The 26,190-nt window shown below is 36.9% G+C and overlaps 1 protein-coding gene across 1 annotated transcript in view; it reads left to right on the top strand.

Moving 5' to 3' along the window:
* The window catches only part of NARS2 (asparaginyl-tRNA synthetase 2, mitochondrial), a 126,724-nt gene that overhangs the window by 72,856 nt on the left and 27,678 nt on the right, over positions 1–26,190 (top strand). The window contains exons 7-9 of the mRNA XM_033118848.1: positions 19,666–19,798; positions 23,848–23,946; positions 24,055–24,092. Of these exons, the coding sequence (XP_032974739.1) occupies positions 19,666–19,798; positions 23,848–23,946; positions 24,055–24,092 (270 nt within the window). The remainder of the gene's footprint in view (positions 1–19,665; positions 19,799–23,847; positions 23,947–24,054; positions 24,093–26,190) is intronic.

Below are 26,190 nucleotides of genomic sequence, written 5' to 3'. Positions count from 1 at the left end.
TACAAGCCAGGAGGGAGTGGAATCAAATATTCAAACTATTGAAAGAAAGAAATTATGAGCCAAGAATAATATATCCAGAAAAGATATCCTTTAGATACGAAGGAGGAATAAAAACCTTACCAGACATACAGAAGCTGAGGGAAATTTTAACACACGACCAGCACTACAAGAAATACTGAGGGAGTCTATTTGGCCAGCATAAAATAGGGCTAATTTATGACAACAAAAATATAAAAGGGGGGGGGGAGTAAAGGCCTGAACCAGAATAAGGGAATGGAGAAAGTAAGCATGCTGAAGAAAATGGAATACTCTAAATATGAAACTTTCTTTTACATAAACATAATGGTAACCACTCAAAACAAATCCAGAGCTGAAATATATAACATAATAAAAGAAGAAACAGAGGGAAAAAATCATAGAATACCACCACACTGAAATAACAGACAGCAACAAAAAGGCAAAGAAACAATGGAGACACAGTCTTACTGGAAAACTAACGATAGAATGATAGAAAATCCTTATATATCAGTATCACCCTAAGTGTAAATGGAGTGAACTCCCCAATAAAAAGACACAGAGTAGCAGATTGGATCAAAAAAACTAAACCCAACCATATGCTGTCTCTAAGAGACACATCTCAGCTACAAGGACAAATATAAACTCAAAATGAAAGGGTGGAAATTGACACTCCAACCAAATGGTATCCAGAGAAGGAGGGTGTAGTTATACTGATATCAGATGAAACAGACTACAGGATAAAAAAGGTAACAAGAGACAAAAATGGACATTTCATAATGATAAAGGGGACTATAAAACAAGAAAACATAACAGTCATCAATATTTATGCCCCCAATCAGGGAGCACCGAAATATACCAAGCAACTACTAACAGAACTAAAGGGAGAAATTGACCAAAACACAGTTATACTAGGGGACCTAAATACATCATTGACAGCTGTGGATAGACCATCCAAACAGAAAATAAATAAATAGCAGCCCTAAATGACATTAGCTGAAATGGACATAATTGACTTTTATGGAGCACTTCATCCTAGAAACATCAGACTATACATTTTTTCTAGTGTACATGGAAATTTCTCAACGATAGAGCCTATATTGGAACATAAAACTGGCCTCAGCAAATTTAAGAAGATTGAAATCATACCAAGCATATTCTCTGATCACAGGGTTTTGAAATTGGATATCCACTGCAAAAAGAAAGCAAGAAAAATCACCAATATGTGGAGATTAAACAACATACTTTTAAAGAACAACCGGGTCAAAGAATAAATAAGAGGAGAGATCAAAAGATAACATAGAAACAAATGAGAATGAAAATATATCGTACCAAAATTTTTGGGATACAGCGAAAGCAGTTTTAAGAGGGAAATTTATATCATTGCAGGCCTCTCTCAAGAAAGCAGGAAAATTCCAGATAAATAACCTCACGTTACACCTTAAAGAACTAGAAAAAGAAGAACAAATGAAACCCAAGGTCAGCAGAAGAAAGGAAATAATAAATATCAGAGCAGAACTAAATGAAATAGAGAACAAAAAGACAATAGAAAAAATTAATGTGACAAAGAGCTGGTTCTTTGAAAAGATTAACAAAATTGACAAACCCTTGGCTAGACTCACTAAGATAAAAAGAGAAAAGACACAAAATCAGAAATGAAAGAGGGGAAGCTGTTAGAAACAATCAACGAATACAGAAAAGTTGCTGGCTACAAAAGCAACCTGCAAAAGTCCGTTGCACTCCTATATACTAACAATGAAATCACAGAAAAAGAAATAAAAAAAATTCCTTTTGCAATTGCAACAAAAAGAATGAAATACTGAGGAATAAACTTAACAAGGATGTGAAAGATCTATATACTGAAAACTAGAAGACATTTTAAAAAGAAATTGAATAAGACACAAAGAAACAGAAAGACAGTCCATGTTCAGGGATTGCAAGAATCAACATAGTTAAAATGGCCATATTACCCAAAGCGATATACAGATTTAATGCAATCCCCATCAAAATCCCAATGGCATTTTTTAAAGAAATAGAACAAAAAATCGTCTGATTTGATTGGAACCACAAAAGGCCCCAAGTAGCCAAACCAATCTTAAGAAAAAAGAACAATGCTGGAGGTATCACACTCCCTGACGTTAGCTTGTACTACAGGGCAACAATAATCAAAACAACATGGTATTGGCAGAAAAACAGACACACAGACCAATGGAATAGAATTGAGAACCCAGAAATAAACCCACATAAATATGGACAGATAATTTTTTACTAAGAAGCAAAAAACATACAATGGAGAAAAGACAGCCTCTTCAATAAATGGTGCTGGCAGAATTGGAAAGACATGCAAAAGAATGAAACTGGACTGCTATCTGTCACCATGTACCAAAATTAATTCAAAATGGATCAAAGAGCTAAACATAAGACCTGAAACAATAAATTGCATAGAAGAAAACATAGGTATTAAACTTATGGACCTTGGGTTCAAAGAACATTTTATGAATTTGACTCCAAAGACAAGGGAAGTAAAAGCTGAAATAAATGAATGGGACCATGTCAAACTTAAAAGCTTCTGCACAGCAAAGGAAACCATCGACAAAGTAAAGAGGCAGCCAACCTAATGGGAGAAGATTTTTGCTAACAACACCACTGATAAGGGGCTAATATCTAAAATATATGAGGAATGCATACAACTCAATAACAAAAAAACAAACAATCCAATTTAAAAATGGGCAGAGGACCTGACGAGTCATTTCTCCAAAGAGGACATACAAATGGTCAATAGACATGAAAAAATGCTCAACATCACTAATCATCAGAGAAATGCAAATAAAAACCACAATGAGATATCACCTCACCCCAGTTAGAATGGCTATCATCAACAAGACAAATAGTTACAAGTGTTGGAGAGGCTGTGGAGAAAAAGGAACCCTCATACACTGTTGGTGGAAACGCAGACTGGTGCAGCCGCTAAAGAAGGCAGTATGGAGGTTCCTCAAAAAATTAAGAATAGAATTACCATATGACCCAGCAATCCCTCTCCTGGGTATCTACCCAAAAAATCTGAAAATATTTATTCATAAAGACATATGTGCTCCATTGTTCATTGCAGCTTTATTTATGGTGGCCAAGACATGGAAACAACCAAAGTATCCTTCAATAGATGAATGGATAAAGAAGTTGTGGTATATATACACAATGCAATACTATTCTACCATAAGAAAAGATAATATAGTGTCATTTGCAACAACGTGGATGGATCTTGAGATTATAATGCTAAGCAAAATAAGTCAGACAGAAAAAGTAGAGAACCATATGATTTCCCTGATATGTGGTATATAAAACTGAAAACAACAAAAGAACAAGACAAACAAATGAAAAACAAAAACTAATAGACACAGATGATAGTTTAGCAGTTACCAGAGGATAAGAGGGGAAGGGCTTTGTAGATTAGGGTATTCGGGGTCAAATATATGGTGATGGAAGGAGAACTGCGTCTGGGTGGTGAACGCACAATGAGGTGTATAGATGATGTATTACAGAATTGTACACCCACCTGAAATCTATGTAACTTTACTAACAATTGTCACCCCAATAAACTATAAAAAAAATATGCACAGTTCAGTAGTTTTTACTATTTTCACCAAGTTTTGCAACCATCGCCACTAATTTTATAATTTTCAATTCAAAAAGAAATCCCTTACCCATTAGAAGTCACTTCCCATTCCCTTCTCCTCACCGTCAGCCCCTGGCAAACACCAGTGAAATCAGAAACAGTGAGAGTAGGGCCCGGCAATCTGTGTCATAACAAACTTACTAGGTGATGATGAGCTGTGGACCACTACTTTAAAGAAAGACCCTCTGTTCCCTGGTTGATGGGGACATTTGGCTTTCAGCCATTCGGTGGGAGCCAGGAGAGGGTTGACAGTCCCAGGTGCAAATTCTCCAGGTATCTCCATTTCCCCCATCCCCCACCTCACCAAAGTTCTGTGTGCAGGTCACCTCCTCTGCTGCAGCATACTCACTCTGTATTCCAAATAATGGCTTCCATGCTTTGACACATTGGTCATCACTCAGCCATCTGTTTTCTGTCCTCCAAAGATTTGTTGAGGTATCCTGTCCACTGAAGGCTGCTTTCCTGTTTCTTTCAATTTTTTTATTATTTTAAGATTGTCTCAGGAAGGAGTGAATATAAATATTTGTACTTAATTCACTATTTGAACTTCATTTTTACTAGCTTGAGTGATATTAATTTGCTTTCCTTTAATTGCCATTTAGGTTATGCATTATTTGCATGATGATTTAGTGTCTCTGTCTAATGTAATGTCTGACGTCTCTAATTAACTCTGCAGTATCTGCATACCACCTTGGAAGTATAAATGTTGGTTTCTCTACCCATTTCTAGTATTGCATTCCTTTGTGAGGGAGATTTCTAACCCCCTTCTTTTTCACTCTAAGTATATGGAAGAATAGCCCCACTCTTCTTAGCTAGCTTGCTGCAGTCTGGCTAATTAAAGTATCTGAAGGATTGAATGCCTTTGAAATAAATAAGTTTGATGTGAGTTTTAAAAAACTCCCAGTCAAGCCTTTGAGTAGTGATACAAATAGAACTCATTTTGCATGAAGTGCAATGCCTGGTGACATTGTCTAAAAGCAAATATAGGTTATTACTATAGTGAGGCATCAAATTAATCCTTAGTGACTTGACTAATATGGACAGTATTTGGAGCTACAGAAAGCAAAACTGATGTTACTTCTTTCAATTACTGTATAATTCCATTTTGCTTTGGTGGCTTTAAATATTTTTAGGGGAAGGGAAAAAAAAATCTGTTTGTTATATGTTTGCAGAATTTTGGTTGAGTTGGGAACAGAGAATTTATGTCATCTTGACTGTTTTTTCCCCCCAGCTTGTTTTCTTTTCCTTAAAAATAACTATGGGTACTTATTTATTCAGCAGTAGTTTCAGTGTTCACCCAAGTGGTATGTAACTGTGTTGGACACCAGGAGGCTGTTAACACTATGGAAAGCCCCACTGAATGCCCGATAGCAGGTTGCCAGTACTGTTAGAGTTAAGTAGCTCCTAAAATAATGTTATCCCTGCCCAAAAGTACTGAATTTATCCAAGTGAGTGGTTCTGTTAATTGGCGGAAATACAGTCAGAGAGACTTAAATTGGAATTCCAGCTTCTTTACGTACTAGTTTTATAAGCTTAGTGTCTGAGCCTCCCCTCCCTAGCTGTAAAGATAAATTATAATGGCCACCTTGCAGAGCTGTTGTGAGAATTAGACACTGCAAAGCCTAGTGTTTATCACAGTTAGACACTGACATGGGAAGTGCTGTTGATGGTGGTCGTGGTGACCACTGGGACCTGGAGGGCCCAGGATGAGGATGAAGCACTAGCTAAAGAAGGTAGCCAAAGTGGTGTGCCTAGGAAGAATGCCTTACAGCGACCATGTCTCCCTGAAAATAAGACCGGGTCTTATATTAATTCTTGCTTCAAAAGACGCATGAGGGCTTATGTTCAGGGGCTGTCATCCTGAAAAATCATGCTAGGGCTTATTTTCCGGTTTGGTCTTATTTTCGGGGAAACACAGTAGTAACAAAGTCGTTTTACAACAGTAACAGAAATGCAGAATTACACAAAGCAGAGGATTGGGACAAATAGTCCGCCAGGGTTCAGGATTCTCAAGACAGGTGAGAAGGTTAAACTAAACCAGTCTGGAACAGAGGAAGGGATTGGGATACAGAAATAAGATACCTGTCAGAATTTGAAGACTAAATCAGAAATAAACTATAAGAGCAGATTAGGCCATAATCTGCCCTCAAACAGTAGTCGATTATGTTGACAGTGAAGTTTCACTGTGTTCTGGATTCTTTTGTCCTTTGAAGTAGATCATTGCTCTAGTTCCAAAAGCCTGACACTTCACCCTTTATACTATAGTTGGGGCAAGATTGTAATTTAAGTAATTAAATAATAGGATAAACCAATGCATGAATAAGCTCTTTTTATTATTATAGCCTCTCAGTCAACTTTATTGAGTATATTTTAGATACAGTAAAAATTCACCCATTTAAAATATACAGTTCAATAAATTTTGACAACTTTATAAACCTTTATAGCCTCTACTGTGATAAAAAAATATAGACTATTTGCCCACCCCTTCTGACCCCCAATCCCCTCTTTTCCCTTTGCAGTCAGTCTCCCTCCCTAGGCAACCATGGATCTGCTTTCCGTCATCATATATTGGATTTTTCTTTTCTAGAATTCCACATAAATGGTGTCTGGACACTATTCAATTTATATTTGTATATTTATATAAGTGGTACCATACAGTGTTTACTCTTTTGTATCTGACTTCTATTACTCAATATAATGCTTTTGAGATTCATCCAGCTATTGGTTCCTTTTTATTGCTGAATATTAGTCCATTGCATGAATATACAATTTGCTGATTCATTCATCTTTTGATAGACATTTGGGTTGTTTCCAGTTTGGAACGATTATGAATGAAGCTCTATGGAAATTCTTGCACAAGTCTTTGTGTGCACATATGTTTTCATTTCCCTTGGATCAATACCTAGGAATTGCTGGGCTGTATGGTAATGCATGATTAACTTTATAAGAAACTGCCGAACAGTTTTCTGAAGTATTGTGCTATTTTATATGCACACCAACAGTGGATGAGAGTTCTATTTGCTCCACGTCTTTGACAAAAATTGGTGTTGTCAAGTATTTTTTAGTCATTTTAATAAGTATACAGTAGCTCATTATGGTTTTAATTGCATTTCTGTGATGACTAATATTGTTGAACTTATTTTTTTCTCCTGTGTTTATTGGCCATTCATATATCTTCTTTTATGAATTATTTTTTTCAGTTCTTTTACCTATCTTTATTAGTTTGTTTGTCTTATTATTATTGAGTTATAAGAGTTCTTTATATGTTCTGGATACTAGCCCTTTAGCAGTTATATGTATTATAAATATTTTCTCCCAGTCTGCCTTTCCTGTCCATCTTTTTAGTGGTCTTTTAAAGACCCGAGTTTTTTATTTTGTTAGTGTATAGTTTATCCATTTTTCTTATGTGAGTAATGATTCCTGTATCCTATTCAAAAGGTTGCAAAAATTCACTCCTAATTTTTTTCCTAGGAATTTTATACTCGTAGCTTGTACAGTTAGGTCTATCATCTCTCCTACTAATCTACAAGCTCCTTAAAGGTAAAAGCCCTGCCTGATTCATGTCTGTATTTTCCATAGTGGTTAGTAGTCTAATAAATATTTGTGGAATGAAGAAATAAATGAATGACTTCATGGTAGATAATGATGATTGTAAAACAAGGTCATATAGTGAGGTTGTAGGATGCAGTCTCTGTTTCTTCTTGGCTGCTATGACCTATGGGCTTGAATTCTGTGCTTTTGACTTATTTCATCGAATTATTCTAGTTGGGGCAAAAAGGTGTCCAGTAGAATATGCATTCACAAACTTAAAATAATATTATATTGGATCTATTTAGGTACTTTAAGGTACTCTTATTATACGAAAGTAAAATTTTATTTTACATTCCCATGTTTTGGCATGAATTCCCCTCTGTATGAATTCATAAAATTTAGTATCTTTTAAAAAAAATCAAAATTTAAAAAATTCACCAGTAAACACCAGTAAACTGTGTATGTGAATTATGGAAACCACTGAAACACTGTTGTATATTTTACTTTACTAAAATAGATTTGTTTCCTTTTATACAAAATAAAAGGAAATTTCACCTTTGCTCCTCTAGAAGAAATTGCTAATAAAGATACTCAGCCATGGTTTTTCTTTGTTTCTCATTAGTAGAAATAGGTAACAAATAAGTTTAGTCACATATATTGGCTGATATTCACATTATTTTTATTTCTCTTGATGTGAACTCCCACTTTATCTCCCATCATATACTCCTACATGGAAGAAAAAAAAAACCCCGTGTTTTGCTGCTTGAAATGGGTGCATAGGACAGGTAAATAGACGTTTGTCACATAAATCTCTAGAGTTTGGAGAATATGCAAAACCTGAGCCAGCTTTATTTCACATTTAAGAGGCAGATTTAGTGTGTGCATTATGATAGACATTGGAAGATAAGGATGAAAACCTAAAGGATTTTGTTTCAGGAACATCATTTAGTGATTTTTACTTAGTTTCTTCAACTGGGCTTTCCTCCTGATTCTACTTCAGGACAGTTTAGTGTGAAGTTCAATGAGAAGATTTGAACTCTGAGCAGATAGTACTTTAGGGACTACTATACAAAGAATCACCTCAGACTTACTCAGGCATGCCCCTTATAGCCAAAATAAGTGTCTGATTTGATAATACTAGTATTTCATGTATAGATAGCTGTTGAGGGTTCGGTGTGACTTGGGGATTTGAAAATAACTGCTCAAATAATTCAATCCACACTCTCTCTTTTGTGTAGATCGTACCATGATCCATATCATTAAGAATGTTTGTTTTTAGTATCTATACAGCACTCACTCTTTCTTTGTGGCATTTAGAGACATACATTTATAAAGTGAAGGCAAAAAGATGGAAGCACTATCCATTTCATCATGTATATGTTTTGAATGTTCCAGGATCATTTGAGAATAGTTGGTTCATCCTCATCTTTAGAACATGATGAATACGATGGTTTATAGTTTGCCCAGGGATGAGCTAAGAGCCTAAAAAAGCCTGATTCTTTGAGTTATGTATGCATATTGATGGGAAGTTAAAGAAAGCTGGAAACATGGTTTACTGAAAAATTCTTAGGTTGCGTGTCAGTGCCTTTCAGGAAGAGAGCTGTTTTATTAGAAGAGGGGAGCTATGCCTGCAAACGTGAACAAGTAGGGCATTAGTTTGGTAAAGCAGCAAATAAATATGAGAGAAGGAAGGAGAGCCACAGAGGCTTGGCATGGCAGAGCAATAGCTATGGGGAAAATGGAATATGTATGACTAGGCACTGGAACAAATTCAGAAACTGTACCCAACAACTCTGTCCTCGATTGATCTCTTTCCTCCTGTCCTGTTGTCTGAACACGCAGTTTTATTCAGTTGATTATCCTCTGCATTCATTGAGCTTTCCCAGTCTACTTCAGTGCTGTACAGCAGAACTTCTTTCAGTGGTGACAGTGTGCTGTATCCACACTGTCCCATGTGGTAGCCACCAGCTGCAAGTGGCTGTTAAGCACTTGGAATGTGGCTGGAGTGACTGCGGAACTGAATTTTTATTAATTTTATTCAATTTTAATTAGAGTAAATTTAAATAGCCACAGGTGGCTCATAGCCACCATATTGAACAGGGCAGATTTAGTTGGCCTCTGTCCAGACTGTAAAGCATTGAAGTCACCATGTCAAACGCTGTTTGGACGTTTCTGTTGCTGTTCGCATAGTAATAATGCTGGGCAAATGTAGGTTCTCAGTTATGTGTTAATATTTGTTGAATTAACTTGAATGAACAGTAAGAGAGAGGGGAAAGGTAGGAAGCTTTAAGAACTGAGTGTTGCCCTAGTAGGTATTTAGGGCTCTGATGCCAATACCTGCCCTTTAGTTTTAGTATAATTCTGTCATTTTACTTTTTTATTGTGTTCCATTAGTTTGCTCATCCTGACACGTTTTTTGGTGTCTAAATATTGCATAGGCACAAAATTAAACTTTTTAAATATATGTATATGTAAAGTATAAAGAATAAACCTGGGTCTCCCAAAAGTGTTTCATTTTTTTAATCTCCTGTATATACTTTTTTAGTCACATCCCCTTCCCAACCTATGAGAACTAACCACTAACCTCAATTTTGTGTTTATCATTCCTTTCTTTATAATTTCATCATATACATGCATATTTATAAACAATACATTTGTTGACAAGTTTTTGAACTTTATATAAATGGAATCATCTGTATTCTTCTATGACTTACTTTATTCACTTAACATTATATTTCTAAATTATATCCATGTTGTATAATCTGTTCATTTTCACTACTGTAGGGTATTCCTTTGTGTGACTCTGCCACAAGTGATCTCTTTTATTACTGATGGATATTTTTTCCTGATGTTTTGCTAGTGTATACGGTGCAGCTGTGAAATCCCTGTGTATATCACTAAGTACACATGTACGCAGAAAGGCTTATTAGTGAGTCCAAACAGACATTTTTGGTGTGTGTGTGTGTGTGTGTGTGTGTGTGTGTGTGTGTGTGTGTGTCTTTGTCTTCTTCTCCCTCCTCCCTCTTCCCTGTTTTCCCTCCCCGCCTTCCCCTTCTTCCTCTCCTCTTCCTCCTCTTCTAGAACTCAGGGAGAATCAATGCAGAGAAATAGAGATTTTTTTTCCTGTCTTATTTCTATAGGCTAAGTGCTCCTTTAAAAGCATCTTGCCTCGGTTTCTAGTCCGTCATGGTCCCTTTGTGATTTCTGTTCATAGATCAAGCTCTGATTTGGACTCTGTCAAGAATATTAGAAATGTTGTATTTCATTCATAGTGTATAGCTCTTATGCAAATGGTACGCTTTTATGAAATATAATAATACCTTTTGTATCAACTATTTGTGCCTCTTACTTTTATTCATAATTGGTGATTAGTTGGTCTAGATCAGTGGCTCAAATCCCCAGGAAAACAGATTTAATTGGTCTGGGGATGGGACTGGACATCAAGATTGTTTTTTGAAGTACCATAGGTTATGCTGTTGTGCAGCCAAGATGAAGAACCACTCTAGATCAGTTGTTCTCAAAGTGTTGCCCTTGCACCACCAGCAGCAGCATTACCTAGGAACTTGTAGAAATATAAACTCTCAAGTCTACCCTAAGACCTCCTGATGCAGACACTCTGAGGATGGAGTCCAGCAAGCTGTGTTTTAACGACCCCCCTCCCCCCGGTGATTCTAATTCATGCTAAAGTTTTAGAACCACTGCTGTAGATCATCTAAGCATTTGTAACAAAGCCTCCTTTTTACAAATGTCCAACCATTAGGATCTTTTCCTTATGTCCAACCTTTAGGATCCACAATGTTCCACAGTGGCTCTGGACCTACAAGTAGGTAAAGCAACAGGGGAGGGGAGTGGGTGAGGAGGGCGGAGAAGCATACAACAAAAGAAGTCTTTGTTGCAAAATCCCTGAGCCTGAACAAAAGTGGCCGTAGCAAAAAGAGCTATAGAGGATATTGGATATGTGATCATTTTTTTGTACCCTGAAATGGAATGAAAATGTATCTTGATGGACCATCAATACTTATTAATGACTATCCCCTCTCCACAGAGGAGCTCCAGATAGATAAAAGCATTGAGACAGAGAAGAGAAGCTATAAGTGGTAGGGAGTGGCAATCACAGAGATAGGAAGTGAGGGAGGAAAGGTGAGTCAGAACAGCCACCAAGAATTGAATGACGGTGCTGTATAGAGGAGCAAAACCCTCCTTGATAACTGTGACATTAAGGGCACAAAACTTCTCTTTGGACCACATGGTAGTGTTTTGTGGGGTTGTGGGCCCATTACTCGTCTGTGATGCACTTTGTTAGCTTTAAATAGCGCACGTGCAGCACAACAGAAAGTGGGCCATGGAGTCAGACTGCTTTGGTTAAAGCCAACTTTGCGATGTTACTCTGGGCTTGTCTCTTAACTTGTTTATGCCTCAGTTTCTTCAGTTGTGAAATGAACTCACCTGCCTCATAGGGTAGCAAGGATGAAATGAAACATGTATAAAGTGCCTGATGGACGATTATTTCCAATAAACTTAAAAATTTATTTTGATAAAATACGCATAACGTGAAATTTACTATTCATGACAGTGTGCAACCAGCACCACTCTCTAGTTCCAGAACATTTTTATCAGCCCCAAAGGAAACCCCAGACCCATGAAGCAGTCACTCTCCATTCCTCCTTCCCCCCAGCCTGTGGCAGTTATCCTCCTGCTTTCTGTCTCTATAGAATTACCTGTTCTGGATATTTCATAGAAATGAAATCATACAATACATGGCCTTTTGTGTCTGCCTTCTTTCATTTAGCGTAATGTTTTCAAACTTCATCCGTATTGTAGAGTGTATTAGTACTTCATTCCTCTCTATGCTGAATAATAAACCATTGTATGGATACCACATTTTGTTTACTGTTAATCAATCCATTGATGAACATTTCGTTGTTTCTACTCTTTGGTTATTAAGAATAATACGAACATGTTCACTATGCTATGAACATTTACATACAAAGGTTTGTTTGAACATCTGTTTTCATTTTTTGGGGGTATATACTCAAGAGTGGACTAGCTGGATCATACGATAATTCTATGTTTAATTTTTTGAGGGATTACCAAACTTTTCCATAGCGGCAGCACAGTTTTACATTTCCACCAGCAGTGTACAGGGAGTTTCTTCACATCCTCACCAACACACGTTATTGTCCATTTTTTAAAAATTGTAGCCTTCAAGAAACTTTTAAAAAGTGTATTGATTAGGGATCTAAACTTTTTTAAAGGTAGTGGTTCTTAATTAGGGGTTCACATAGTAATTACTTGTGGACCTTTTAAATATACTCATGGCCAGGAGGACCCTCCCTAGATTTTCTGAAAGGAAATATCCAAATGTAAAGCCCAGAGTTAATATTCTTAATTAAGAACCATCGCCTAAGTTACTGGTTCTCAAAGTTTGGGTGGATACCTTTTCAGGGGAGTCCTTTGAGATTAAAACTATTTTGATAATAATACAAAGACAGTATTTGCCTTTTTCATTTTCATTCTCTCATGAATGTGCAGTAAACTTTTCCAAAGTCTTCATGACATATAGTATAACTGATTGAATGCATAAGCAGATACGAGAATGCAGCTATCTTCTGTGAAGCCAGATATGAAAGAAATGTACAAAAATGTGAAACAGTGCCACTCCTCTTGTGAATTTTTCATTTTTAAAATGTTCTTTATGACATACGATGGGTTTATCATTGTATTTAAATGAATTAATAAACAATATTTTAATTTCTCGGTTTTAATGGTAAATATTGGTCAACATAACCTACATAAACAAAATCTTTGAGATTTGCAATAATTGAAAGTATAAAGAGATCTTGAGACCATCCAAATGAGCACTGTAGACCTTTGGAAAGGAAGGAAACAAAATGAGCTATCCCCCATTTGTTGAACACTTACCAATATTAGGTTCAACTTTTTACATATTTTGTTCCGTTTCATCTTTATAATAACCCCAGCACCTATGTATACTGAACCTCATTTTCACAAGGAAATTTAGTCTCAAAGAAGCTAAGTTGGCCAGTTCGTAAGTGGAGGAGCACAGATCTCAATTGTAGTCTAGAGTACACGCTCTTAATCACTATCATAACCTTAAAAACGTAAGGCTTACCTGTACAGGACTTGAGCCCAGGAAACGGCCTTAATGACGCATCTACCTCTGTAGTATCAGTCCTCAGTAAAGGTGACCTTTGAAACCCTGGTAGACTTAGATAACATGTAACTACCATGTGGCGCACTTACCTAAAATTAAAGTACTCACCTATTGTTCTCTTCAGTGGTCCTCAGCACAAGGATTGCTAAATATGAGAAATGTAAGAGGGATAATCTAGGCATGAATAGTTATAGTCGACACAATGTATACCTTTTTTGGAAAGGTGATTTTCATGTCTTACTTGAAACATGAGGGTAAATATTCAGTTAGGAAAAACAATCAGCAAATTGTGACCCTTTAGAAAAATGTTATTTTCTTACACCTTAGATCAAGTCAAGTCAGCCCTCTGAAGAGCCCATCATTGCAGGTATGATGAAGTGGCAATAATTGTTTTAACTATGGAGAAGCCAAGGAATTGGGTGCTGCTCTGTTTGCATAGAATAAGATTTAGGGTAATGTTTTTCACGTGGCAATATTTTCGTTTCCCAAAAAATAAATCTATGCTAATTAGAGAAGTTTACCTGATGTAGTCCTTTTCAAAGATTTACTTGTTACTTACACATTAAAAACTAATATGTGGGCAGTCACTTTTCAAAAAACTGATTCTGTTATCTTCTAGTGCCTTCTGGGAAAAAGTATTTCAGAGACTAGCAGAATTTTTTGTTTAGTAATTGACATTCAGTTGACCATCTTCCTCTTCTTAACTCCTCTGCCTTCACCCCCATCCCATTGCTGTTTCAAAAATTCAGTTTGGGGATCAGCATATTTTATAGAAAATGAGTTATTTGCTTATTTGACAAATATTAATTGACTATCATGTGTTGGGCACGGGGTTAAGACAGAGGACACTAAAATGAACCAAAAACTAGATAAGGTCACTCATTAAATTTACAGTCTAATGAAGGATGTAGGCATTAAACAAATAATCACATCCATATATGTTAATTTTTTATTATGAAAGATGCTGTGAACAGTAGTACATGGTTTTATTAAAGAGCCTAATGGGAGGATTGACCTAGGAAGGCTGGAAGAAGACCGAAGCCAAGCTGAGGGGTAGGGAGAGGCATGCGTTCTGCTTGGGACAAGTGAAAAGATCAATTTAGTAGATGGGCATATGCTTCTGGAGCTTAGAGAAGAAGTCTGGGCAGGAGATAAATATTTGTGAGTTGTGTGCCAATGGGAGTTAATTGAAATCGCTGGCTGAGGTGAGATGATTTAGGCAGAGTGTATTCAGTGAGAAAAGAAGAGGGGCTGGGACTAAGTTTTGAGAAATGCTAGGGGTTAATGAACAGCTAGAGTAGAATGTAGAGATGGAGGTCAAATAAATAGGAGGAAAACTAGTCGATACCAGTGTTAAATATTTCAAGAGGAGGAAGTATTTTAAGAAGTATCAAATAAAATCCAGACTGTCCTTCTCATAGCTTGTAAGGAAGGCCCTGTGTTCTCATCCCTTCCCACCTCTTTGACCTCATCTCTTACCATCTTGAGGCTGGCCTACTTCTTTAAACATGTCAGGCTCTTTCCTACCCCAGGACCTAGGTGTTTGGTGCTCCCTATGCTGGGCTGTTCATCCCCCAGTTCAGATGTCACCTGGGAGAAGAGTAGCCAACCCTCCCCTCCCCTTAGCAGGATTGTTGTCAGACTCTAGCATGATCTTTGAATTTCATCATACAACTAAGATTACATTTTGCTTAGGCCTGAAATTCAGTTCCAAATCAAATATTTCGGACATGTTCAAGAAAATTAATTTTGTAGAAATCTTTAACGGTAATGGTAAAGAAGAATTTTTAGAGTTTAGAGTCATACTCCCTAAGGATTCTTGACATGAATTGATGAAATGGTGAGGGTTACATCTCTTTTATATCCTTCCACCACGAGTATTGCATGATACAGGAATAGAGGAAAGCTGAAAAGGAGGTAGGTGTCTGGTCCACTCTGTTAGGCATGTAGAAACAATGAATGACAAATAAGTCACAGTATTGATAATCCAGTGGGTACAAAGCTGGAGTAAATTAGATTTTTATTTTGTGAATGATAGGAATACCACTCGACAAAGACTGTTTTAAAAACTAATTTAAAGCTGTGAGTTCACTTCAGTTCAATGAACACTTACTGAACTGACAGTAGAGAAGTGATCGGAGATTGGGAGTGGGGGGCCTTGGGGCAAGTTGCTGAATAAGTTCTTCTCCAGCTAAAGAAAAACAATTCCTCTATTCTTTCAAAATATAAAGCTCAGCTCTTGAATTTCAGAACCAGAAAGAATAAATGCCCAGGCAGTCAGTGATCATTTTATAGTATTCCACTTGCCGATTGAGGTCTTCATAAACTCCACACAAGGAGGAAAATGACCTTTGAAGAACCTTTTTTTGGTAACTTTTTATTTTTAAAAAGCCATTTTTTTTTTGTAGCTAACTTGGTTGATGTGTATTGAATGTACTTTTGTTATCTTAAACATCAACTCCAAGCTCATGGACTTTCCTTATATAGCTTTTCTCTCTCCATAATTTGGCACAGGAATGCTTTTTAGTGCTGAATGTTTTCTTTTTCTGCTGGTCTCTTCTCACAGCAGTACTGGCCTTTCACCTGGTTTTGTATCTTATTTTTAGAAATGGCCTTGTTCTCAGATCTTATTTTAAATGTTGGTTGGTTCAAGCCTTGCTGCAAATGGCTTTCATGTCTGTGAAAGACAGAGAAAAATAAAAAAATCAACAAAAATTAAAATAAGAGTGATTTTACACAGACCTAGGAAGAAAATCCTTACAAAGATACTAGAAATTAATGCGAATCTGCCCTCATCTTTTACTCATGGAAGAATTTGAAGACCAAAAAGGCTACATGACTTACTAAAGGCTACAAAACATTGATGAAAATTTATCATTCTCATAATTTACATGAAGAGAAATTACAGAGAGCTGCAACTTTAGCACATAAAACAAATAAGCTATTTGTAAGGAAGAGAAATATGCCAAACGACTCACCCTGGTTATCTCTGAGGGATGGGGGGTAGGGTGGGTGTATTACAAATTTTTCTTTCCAATTTTCTGGGTTTGTCGATGTTCAGTTCTGAGCGTCATTATTTTAATATAATTAAGGCTGTGACCATTTGAGTGAGATCTGGATTTGAATCTGGCCTTCCCACTTACTAGGCAATGATTCAGTGAATTTTGGGAAAGCTTCTTAACCTCTCTGAACTTAACAATACTTTAGTGAGTTAACTCTAAGGTTCCTACATCTGATGTCTGGCCTGTAAGGAGCCCTTACATGGCAGCCACTGTCACTGCTGCTACTGCTATCACTGCTTTTATAACAGAACACAGGGCCCTAACATAGGTCATCGTTATTGAATGATTTAAACATTCATCTCCTGGAAGACTAGATGCTGAGTGAGGCAATTTTTCAACATAGCTTCCAGCTCATTTTATCTTTGTTAATTCAGAGGCAGGAAGCCCATGGCCATCAGTGTTTGCATACCCTAGTAGAGTAATACTTAACGCTTGGCTACCTCAGTCAGAGCCTGATCCTTACCATAATTAAAATAAAAATCCGTGATCCTCTTCTGTATTTTCTACTAGAAAGCTTACCCTGCATTGCTAGGGAAAATCATTAACCTTTGTTAAATAAAACATTGCTGTTGCTGCTCGTCTTGGAGTGGCCGACATAGAATCACTATGTGAGCAGCAGATGGATGCCCTTGTGACTTGAATTTGTAGTTCTTTTTAGACACCACTGTTTTCTCTGTACCTGGTACCGTAATACAAATGACATATCTCTTTTGAGCAGCAATCCCATTGGCTTTCCTTGTATTTCAGGAAGATAACTGCTCATTTCTTGTAAATCTCCCTCAGAGCCCCCAAAGTAAATTTCAGCTAGGCCATCTCATTTCTATTTATGCCCTGGAAAATCCCAATAAAATATCCTTTATTGTTAGTGAACATCTGTATATACAATTTCTTGTGATGCAGTACCAGAAAGAAAAGTCATTTTATGTATTTCGATATACTACCTAGAATTTGCATAGTCACAGATTGGAAACTCAAGGCCTTGTCATTTTTGAATTTATTGTTTGGGACAGACCTAGATGGTTTGACCCATTTTAGATGCTGAGTAACTGCCACAGGAAACTGTGTGCGAGTATTTTTATGTACATTATTTGTACTGTTACTGTTTGTGAGGATGTTGTGCTTTCCCAGTTTACCACTGAGGAAGCCTGTCGTTGCCATTAGCACTCATTCATTCCACAGGAGCACCTGCTTTATCTGAGGCACTGGAGATGTAAATATGAATAAAACATGATTCCTGCTCTGGAAAATTTCATCGTCTGTTGGAGAAGAAAGATACTGAAATACATCATTACATTTCAAAGTGATACATTCTGTATAAGAAATATATGAACAAAGGATTATAGTCACATAAAGGAGGGAACAAGAAATTGGGAGATGTATGCCAAGGTTACAAAGAGAAAGTGACATTTGAGCCAAGTCTTGAAGGATAGATGGGAATTTGCCATTCAGAGAGAGAGGAGCAAGGGACGGGCATTACAGAGTAGGGAACGGTCTATGCAAAGGCCGGACAGCAGGCAGGGGCATGTGTGAGGAGAATGTCTTCGGTGCAGCCGGAGGAGAGGCTTTGTGAAGGAAAATCCAGTCAAAGTTTGGCATTTGAATTTTTATCCTTTGAATAATCATTAAAGATTTTTAAATTACGACTGATATAATCAGATTCGAGTTTGAAAATATGTAGTATTTTGGGGCTGGTGGCGGACACCAGTTAAAAAGCTGTTGTAGTTTTCCAGGCAAGACGCAGGAGTTAAGCTTAGTACCTGTGGAGATAGGAAAAGTCTCTAGCATTGATAGAACATTCCTAGGTGTAAACAGTATAGTTTTGTGCTCAATATGATACAGGAAATGTGGTCAGTGGGGAGACGGGAGGGAATCTGGTTTGGGTGACTAGGTGGATTAACTGAGGAGAACAGAGCTGGGGAAAACGTAGAGGAAAAGCAAGATTGTTATTTTTGGTTTTTGTTTTGGGGAATGGGGCAAGAGTTTTCATTTTCTACAAGGTAGGTTCATGGTTTTCAGGAACGTTCTAGTAAGCAAGTCTGCATCTGAATCTTGGGGGAGAGGTTACCATAGTAATATTTGAGTTCTTACTGTTTATTTTTCCATGAGAAACTAAGGTTCTCAGAGGTTAACTGATTGTGGTCTCAGGAAAGTGGCTGTAGAATGAAAACATTTATTCCTAAGCTACTTACCAAGTAGGCCTTAACTGAAACAGCCTTTGGAAAGAAAAAACAAATCTTTTGATTTCCACTATAATTGTTTTACCGTTTCATTTCCCAGAGTATCTTTACTTAAAAAGAATCTTTTTTAAAAAGTCAACTGGTACGTATATCCACAATCCGTCTATTTTCTGCACGTGTGTTCTGATATTAATGTTGTCTGACTGATGACAGACAGATGAAGAGTGCTAAGGACGATGGCTAAGGAACGCCAAACCTCCTCTTTTGTTCTAGCACAACCTTAAAATTCAAAGATTAGATAGTCTTCAAGAAATAGGTTTGCTCTAACTTCAGTTGTTGCCCTGTTTCCATCTGAGAGATGTAGTGTCCACTTCTGCAGGAATTTAAAAATAAATTGTTTTCCCATTTGGATTGCTGAGCTATAGTCTTTTCTGAAACCAGGGAATAAAGTAGACAATTCTTCAAAATCCATCCTAACTCCCAAATTTCAGGGGTCTTTCGGCATTAATTTGAACACTTGGGTGGTTGTGAGTGACTTGGGTAGGCTTTGAACAAGACAAATCACCATACATGTCTGATCATCTTTTTTCACATATTTAAAAAATAATTAGCACACCTTATCCACATGAAATTCTGGTTTTAACTGTTACTATCTCAGTTCTCTGTGTGGCTTTTGGGCTGTGGCAATTTTTTCCTTTACTTTGTTCTTGACTGCTGTGAAATGTAGTTGCCTGCTGTTTGCAGCAGCTGTGCAGAGTGCCCCCAGAAGTGGTTATAATTTTATATTTAGTAAGCCATAGGGTTTGTAAAGCATTTGCACATTCCTTCAAGATAAAATAGTTTCTATAAATGTAACATTTTTAATGAAACTAGTATTATCACCCATTAGAGAAATACAGCAGCTAATATGTGTCGATTTGTGGACAAGACAGAGGCACAAAACTTTTTTTTTCTTTGAGAGCTCACTGAATATTTTAAAACTTAATATTAATCATGTGAATCCTATTTTTATACTCTTAATTTCAATTGCAGAGCTTTTACTCGAGTGTTTACCTTTGGTCCAACATTTCGAGCAGAGAATTCTCAGAGCCGGAGACACCTGGCAGAGTTTTACATGGTAGAAGCAGAGATTTCCTTTATTGAAAGCCTTCAAGATCTCATGCAGGTAGGTATGCAAGTTTTAAAATAACTTCTAAACGTCAGGCATCTGTGACGTTAAAATGCTTCTGTATACATTTTTACCTGAGACATCTGTACATGATAGGTGTTCACAGAATGAAGGACATGGAGAATTACTGAATTTAATAAACATCTACTGAATGCCTTTAGTATCATAGTTTACTTAGAGTCAGACAGATTTCAGTTCATATCCCAGGTCTGCCATTAACTTGGTCGTGGTGCTACCTTGGTGATCTTTGGTTCCTCACCTGTAAAATGAGGATAATAGTACCTATTTCATAAGTTTGTCGTGAGGAGTAAATGAAATAATACACATAATGTAAAGCACCTAGGATGGCGTCTACACATAGGAGGCTCAGTAAATAGCAGCTCCTGTGATTTTGCTAGGTAAATAAAATGTCTCCATGGTTAGAGAAACATCTACATAGCTGTATTAGAAAGCATGCACAGGAGCTGTCAGAGCTTTGTTTGGGGGTCAAGGGATATGGCTGGAGAGGCAGTCCGGAGTCAGATCCTGAAAGAAAGACTTTGTATTTAAATGCCATACTAAGGAGTTTGAATGTAATTCAAAGTGTAAAGGAGAAAGCGTTATCAGTGGGAAAGGCCATGGTCAGAGTTATATTTTAGAAAAGTCACTCTAGCAGCAATATGAAGAATGATTTAGAGGGAGATGAAAAAATAGGGCTGGGACCCCTTGTAGGAGGCTGTGGACTCCAGATGGAGCACACAGGCTCCAGAGTTGTATGCAACGGGATTTGATTCTTAGCTCCAACATTTACTTGCTGTGTGACCTTAGACAATGGACTTAATTTCTCTGAGCCTCAGTTTCCCCATCTGTAAAATGGGAATAAGTCAGTCCTGCATCATAGACAGATAATATACATGTACATAAGGCACTTAGCACATAATTCATGGCACTTAGTAAGTAACCTGAAATCGTTAACTATTCTTATTATGAATTCTCTGTCCAGTGACATTTTGGTTAATATCTTAGTTTGGATTTGTAATTACAAGATGGTTCTTTTAGCAATTTTCATCAATTCTCACTTCTATTCATTTATATGTGTTTCTATTCTTATTTCCTCAGTAAATGACCCAATTCCACTTAAAACATAAATACCACATATACCACCAAAAAGAATGGGCTATTTTATTATCCTGTCTTAGGTTGGATTTAGAGTTTGTTTACAAACAAACTCTAAAGCAGAGATTTGCATGCATGGGCTAATTGGGGAATGTTTGAGAACAACACATGTAAGGAAAGGAAGGAAGCAGCAGTGGGCAGAGGGAAACGTCGAACTGTGATGCATTTACTAATGGAGGCCTTCTCCAATCCCATGAGAAACTTTGGAGCTAGAGCGGTCCATAGTTGTCCCATGTGAAGGTGAAGGAGTGGGCTTCTGTGCCTCACCACCCCCATCAGCCAGTCATTACAGGTGGGCCAGCCTTGGGAAAAGGCGTAACCTTGAGTAAGACAGCACTGTTGGTCTGGACAGTTCAAGAGAGACTCGGCTATGGACCATCAGCAGTTACATTCCCAATGGGTAAAGCTCTTGGTCCTGACGGGGTGTTCTGGCCACACAGCACAGCTCCACTTCCATCCCCTTTAACATCTCCCACTGATTGTTCCAGATCAGTGTCCCCTAGGGGACGTTTTTGGTTGTCCCTAATAAGGAGTGAGTGGTTGCTCATGGCATCCCGTGGGTAAAGGCTAGGGGTGCTTTTCAACGTCCGGTAATGCACAGTGCCTTCCCCCCAACCAAGAATTACCTGCCAAAAATGTCAGGAGTAACACTGTGGACTAACCCTTTTCTAGACTGGAGGGATTCAGGACCTGAGCCTCACAAGGAGTCAGTAACATTCCTTAGGGAGCTTTCTCTTTGAGTCTACCACCCGATTCTGTATTATTCTTTCAGGCCAAGAGAGTGTTGTAAGGAACAGAACCACACCTTTTACCCCCGTGTATGCCTTGACCCTGTCTCACCTGACCCAACATAGATACCAGAGAGAAGTTAACAAAGACAGTACATAAGTTATGTTAGAATTTACTAAATGTTATCATCTTTGCTGTATAATTACATATTCTATAATTAAATAATTCTTACGTAGTTGGTACTCTACTGAGTGGTACTCAGGGCATACATTGTTGAATGATTTAATTAATTGAAATACAAGCTTTTCTCCTAAAGATAAAAAGAAAAAGCCTGCTCCCCCAGAGGTAATCTCCTGCTTCTCTTAAATTTTCTCCTTTTATAAATTACATTCTATGGAAAGTATTATCTTGATGGAGAGTTCTGTTAAATATTAAATCAAAATATTATAACAAGGAGTCCAGCTCTTGAATCCGTGGGGGGAGGTAAAATGTACTTGAGAGTGAGTTGGCAAGGTCCTCCGACCAGGAGAGCTGGGACTCCTGCGCACCCCCCAGGGGGCTGCGATCGTGTTTACTAATAACAACAACAAAGAATCACACGCAAAAATATTATAACAAAGTATTTTTCCCCTCATGAGGTATAGTAATTAAAAATTACTATTTTAGTGCCATTGAGTAATATATTTTTAAAAATATCTGAGGGTTATGCTAACCTTTCAGTTAAGTTTCTTTTTTTTCTTCAAATGTATATATAGAGAGAGCATAGTCTGAAAGTCAAGGTTAGGGAAGCCAATGATTTACTTCTTCAAATGAAAATTTACTGCTCATGAAAGACACCGATTTAACAGCTCCAGTGGACAAAGTCTTCCTTTTACAGATAGGTGTATTGTGTTCCTCAAAAGTGCAGGCATATTATCTAATCTACCTGTTCTTTTTCTTCCCAATATGCATAGGCTTGTTTTTCAATGATTGAGGCTATGGCCCTTTATAAATCATTCAGTTACTTTATCTCACTGCTAGATTGAAGGTGATGTAGTCTCAAGGTAAAAGATCCTTAGCCTCCTTTTGCTCTTCTATCAAGTTTTTCCTTACTTCTGTTTTATACACACACACACACACACACACAATATACATACATACACACACATATATATACATAAATGTAAAATATGTAAATATAAATATAAAAATACATATAAATATATCTGGTTGTCACTTGGTAATTAACTACTTTCTTATATCTGATCATATTAAATTATTTTAGTAGACGCTTATTCCCCGCACTGTGTTTGCAGCCTTAATAGGGTATACCAGTGATGCAAGAGAAGAAAGGAAGATACCTACCTCTGAGGCAGCTTGTACTTAATAAATGTATCTTTATGAGTACAACATTTGGGGAGCCTAATATGGTCTCATTGATTTCAAACCAAAAAATTTAGTTTTTATTAAAAATATTTTAGAAACATTTTTCATTCCAATCACCTTTTTCTTTTATGAACAAGTTTTTCCCATGAAACTTCTATGGACACTCCTGGTAGAATGAATTCTTATATGCTGATTTGTGTTGTACAATGATTTGTGTTATTTTTGCTTTATGCTTTAGCAATGCAAAAATGTATATATTTAGATGTAGCCTATATTTCATTACTTCTCTAATTTTAAAGTTTACTTTCATTTACCAATGACTGAATGAAGCACTTTCCTCAGTGTCTCACTCTTCACAACTAATATTTGTTGTGTGCTTCTGTGAGCCGGGTACTAAGCTATGTCTTCTACATGGATTATCTCATTTAATTCTCACAACAATCCTGTAAACTAGGTACTTTTATTGTTGTGATTCTGTAAGTGAGAATATTGAAATTTAGAGAGGCATAAATCAATTTTAGCTGTTTATTTGATATCTCACTTCAATACCAGTACTGAAACTGTTAACAAAAAATTCAAGCATTTTGCTTTCTCTTTTTACCTGTCTGAAAAGAAGTTGCAGTGCTTCCTCTAATCAATCTGGAAAACTGAACTAACTTGCTATAGGACATTCAGAAATTAAGAGGCCTGTAGATTTATGGTTGCTAAAATCTGGAGAGCAGTTCTTACAAGACCCTAAACAAGTTTTTCATATAAACTAGCTTATTTGTCAGGCAATTCTGTGTCATTTCTCACAGGTTATAGAGGAGCTCTTCAAGTCTGCAACAATGATGGTTCTCTCAAATTGTCCTGAAGATGTTGAACTTTGTCACAAATTTATAGCTCCTGGCCAAAAGGTAATTAGTTTTGTGGATAAAACCTAATACACTACTCTTTAAATATGTTAATTGCATATAATGAATATAATTACATTTAATAATAAATTTTCTTTTTTTTTTACCAAGGACAGATTAGAACATATGCTAAAAAACAACTTTTTAATGTAAGTAGATATTATACTTTCTCTGACCTTTATTCATCCTTTATCATCATATTTATCACACTGTATTAATTTTTTGTTGTTATATATCTGCTTATTATACTCCCTAGACTCAAGGAATGGCCATGTTTTAATTATTTTTATAGCTCTTCTGTCTGGTTCATAGTTGATAATCAATGTTTCATGAATAAATAAATGAGTAAATTATAACAAGATAAATGAACATTGTAGTTATTAACTGTATTAATTCAATTCAAGCTAATACTAACTTCAGCAATCAAAACTTAGCTTGATTAAAAAACAAAACTTAAAATTCATACATATAATATCTGCCTCTCAGTTTTTCTGTTGCAGTCTTCTTCTTCTTCTTTACCTTCACTTGCTAAAACCTGACAGTCTATTCTTAACTGTTTTTTTTTTTTTATTTTTTGGCCACTTTTGTTAAAATCCGTGTTTTAGGCATAACCTATATATTATTGCTTCATTTCCACTATAATTCTGTTCAAGTAGTACTTCATATTGGACTGGTTGTTTATTCCACCAACAAATTAATCAGATAGGCATATAAGACAGTGTGCAGTGTATTTACAACATGTATAGGAAGTAAGTTTGATACTCAGAAGAGTAGAAAATTGTTTCTAAAAATAAGTTATCATTCTTCACTTGCAGTCTTTAGGTTTAGGAAGGTTTTGTTCTAATAAAGAATTCAACCTGTCCTTGAGGTGTGGAATACGGAAAACTTGGCAGATTGACTGAGCTAAGAATTTTGGGTATCAGCCCAGACCTTCAGGCTGCAAGTTAAAAGTGATGTGTCGTTGAGCCTGAATGAATAGCAAGGCAGCAGAGGTGGGATCAGAAAAGAAGGAAATAGTCAAGAGCCCTGTGATAGAGAAGACTCAAAAGGCAATGAAGTACAAGTGAAGGCTTTTGAGGTATTTTTCTTTCACTTAAATGTGTATTGAATACTTACTATGTGCCAGATGTTTTTCTAGACTCTAAAAACTATCTTAAAGCAGTGAATAAAGCAGATAAAATTCCCTGCCTTCACTGAGCTTACATTTCTGGTGAAGGTAACAGTAATAGCCAAGAAACAAAGTAAGTAAGTAAAACATGTAGTCTGTGAGACTAAATAATACTAAGGGGTAAAAAAACCCCAGAGAAGAGAAAGTAGATAAGAGAAGACAAAAGAAGAGTGAGGAGGTAGAAATTTTAGCTACTATAGCAGGGAAGATCTCACTGAGATGAATTTTGAGTGAAGATCTAAAGGAAGTAAAAGAACTAGTTATATGGATATGTGAGAAAAGAATACTCCAGGAAGAGGGAATAGCAAGTACGGAGGCCCTCAGGCTGGATCATGTGTTCAAGTAACTGTACCTTATGTGTTCAAGTAACAGTGAGGAGTGGATAAGGGAAGAAGATAATAGAAGATAAAGATAAGAAAGAAGGATGGAAGTGAGAAGATCATTTGGGGCCTCGTATGTCACCGTGAGGAGTTTGGGTTTTCACTTGGATGTGGTGGGGAAGCCATTGAAGGGTTCTCAGCAGAGGGCTGGCAAGATCTGAACTGGACTTAACAGGATCACTCTTGCCGCTTGTTGAGAATAAGCTGTTGTAGGACAAGAGTGAGAGCAGAAAAACAGTCATCTGGTTGAGAGGAAGTGGTGGTTTGGACCGTGTTTTCATCAGGGTTCTCCATAGAAACAAGACCAACAAGGTGTATGTATAGAAAGATTTATTTTTAAGGAATTAGCTCACCCAGTTGTGGAGGCTTGGCGAGTTCCAAATCTGATGGAGCAGTCCAGCAGGCTTTAGATGCAGGGAGAAGCTGCAGTTCAAGTTGAAAGGCAGTCTGGGGGCAGAATTCCTTCTTGGGGGAGGCCAGTATTTGTTCTGTTAAGGCCTCCAACTGATTAGATGTGGCCCACCCACATTATGGAGAATAATCTGCTTCACTTTTAAGCTCATCCAAAAAACACCTTTACAGAAATATCTTGACTAATGTCTGATTCAGTATCTAGGTAGCCCAGCCAAGTTGACACATAAAATTAACCATTACAAACTAGGATAGTGGCAATGGAAATAGAGAGAAGTTGTCCTATTC

The sequence above is a fragment of the Rhinolophus ferrumequinum genome, chromosome 11, assembly GCF_004115265.2.
Source record: "Rhinolophus ferrumequinum isolate MPI-CBG mRhiFer1 chromosome 11, mRhiFer1_v1.p, whole genome shotgun sequence".
Lineage (NCBI taxonomy): Eukaryota > Metazoa > Chordata > Mammalia > Chiroptera > Rhinolophidae > Rhinolophus > Rhinolophus ferrumequinum.
Note: the sequence above shows the minus strand (reverse complement) of the source record. Positions and strands in the feature narration are given on the sequence as shown.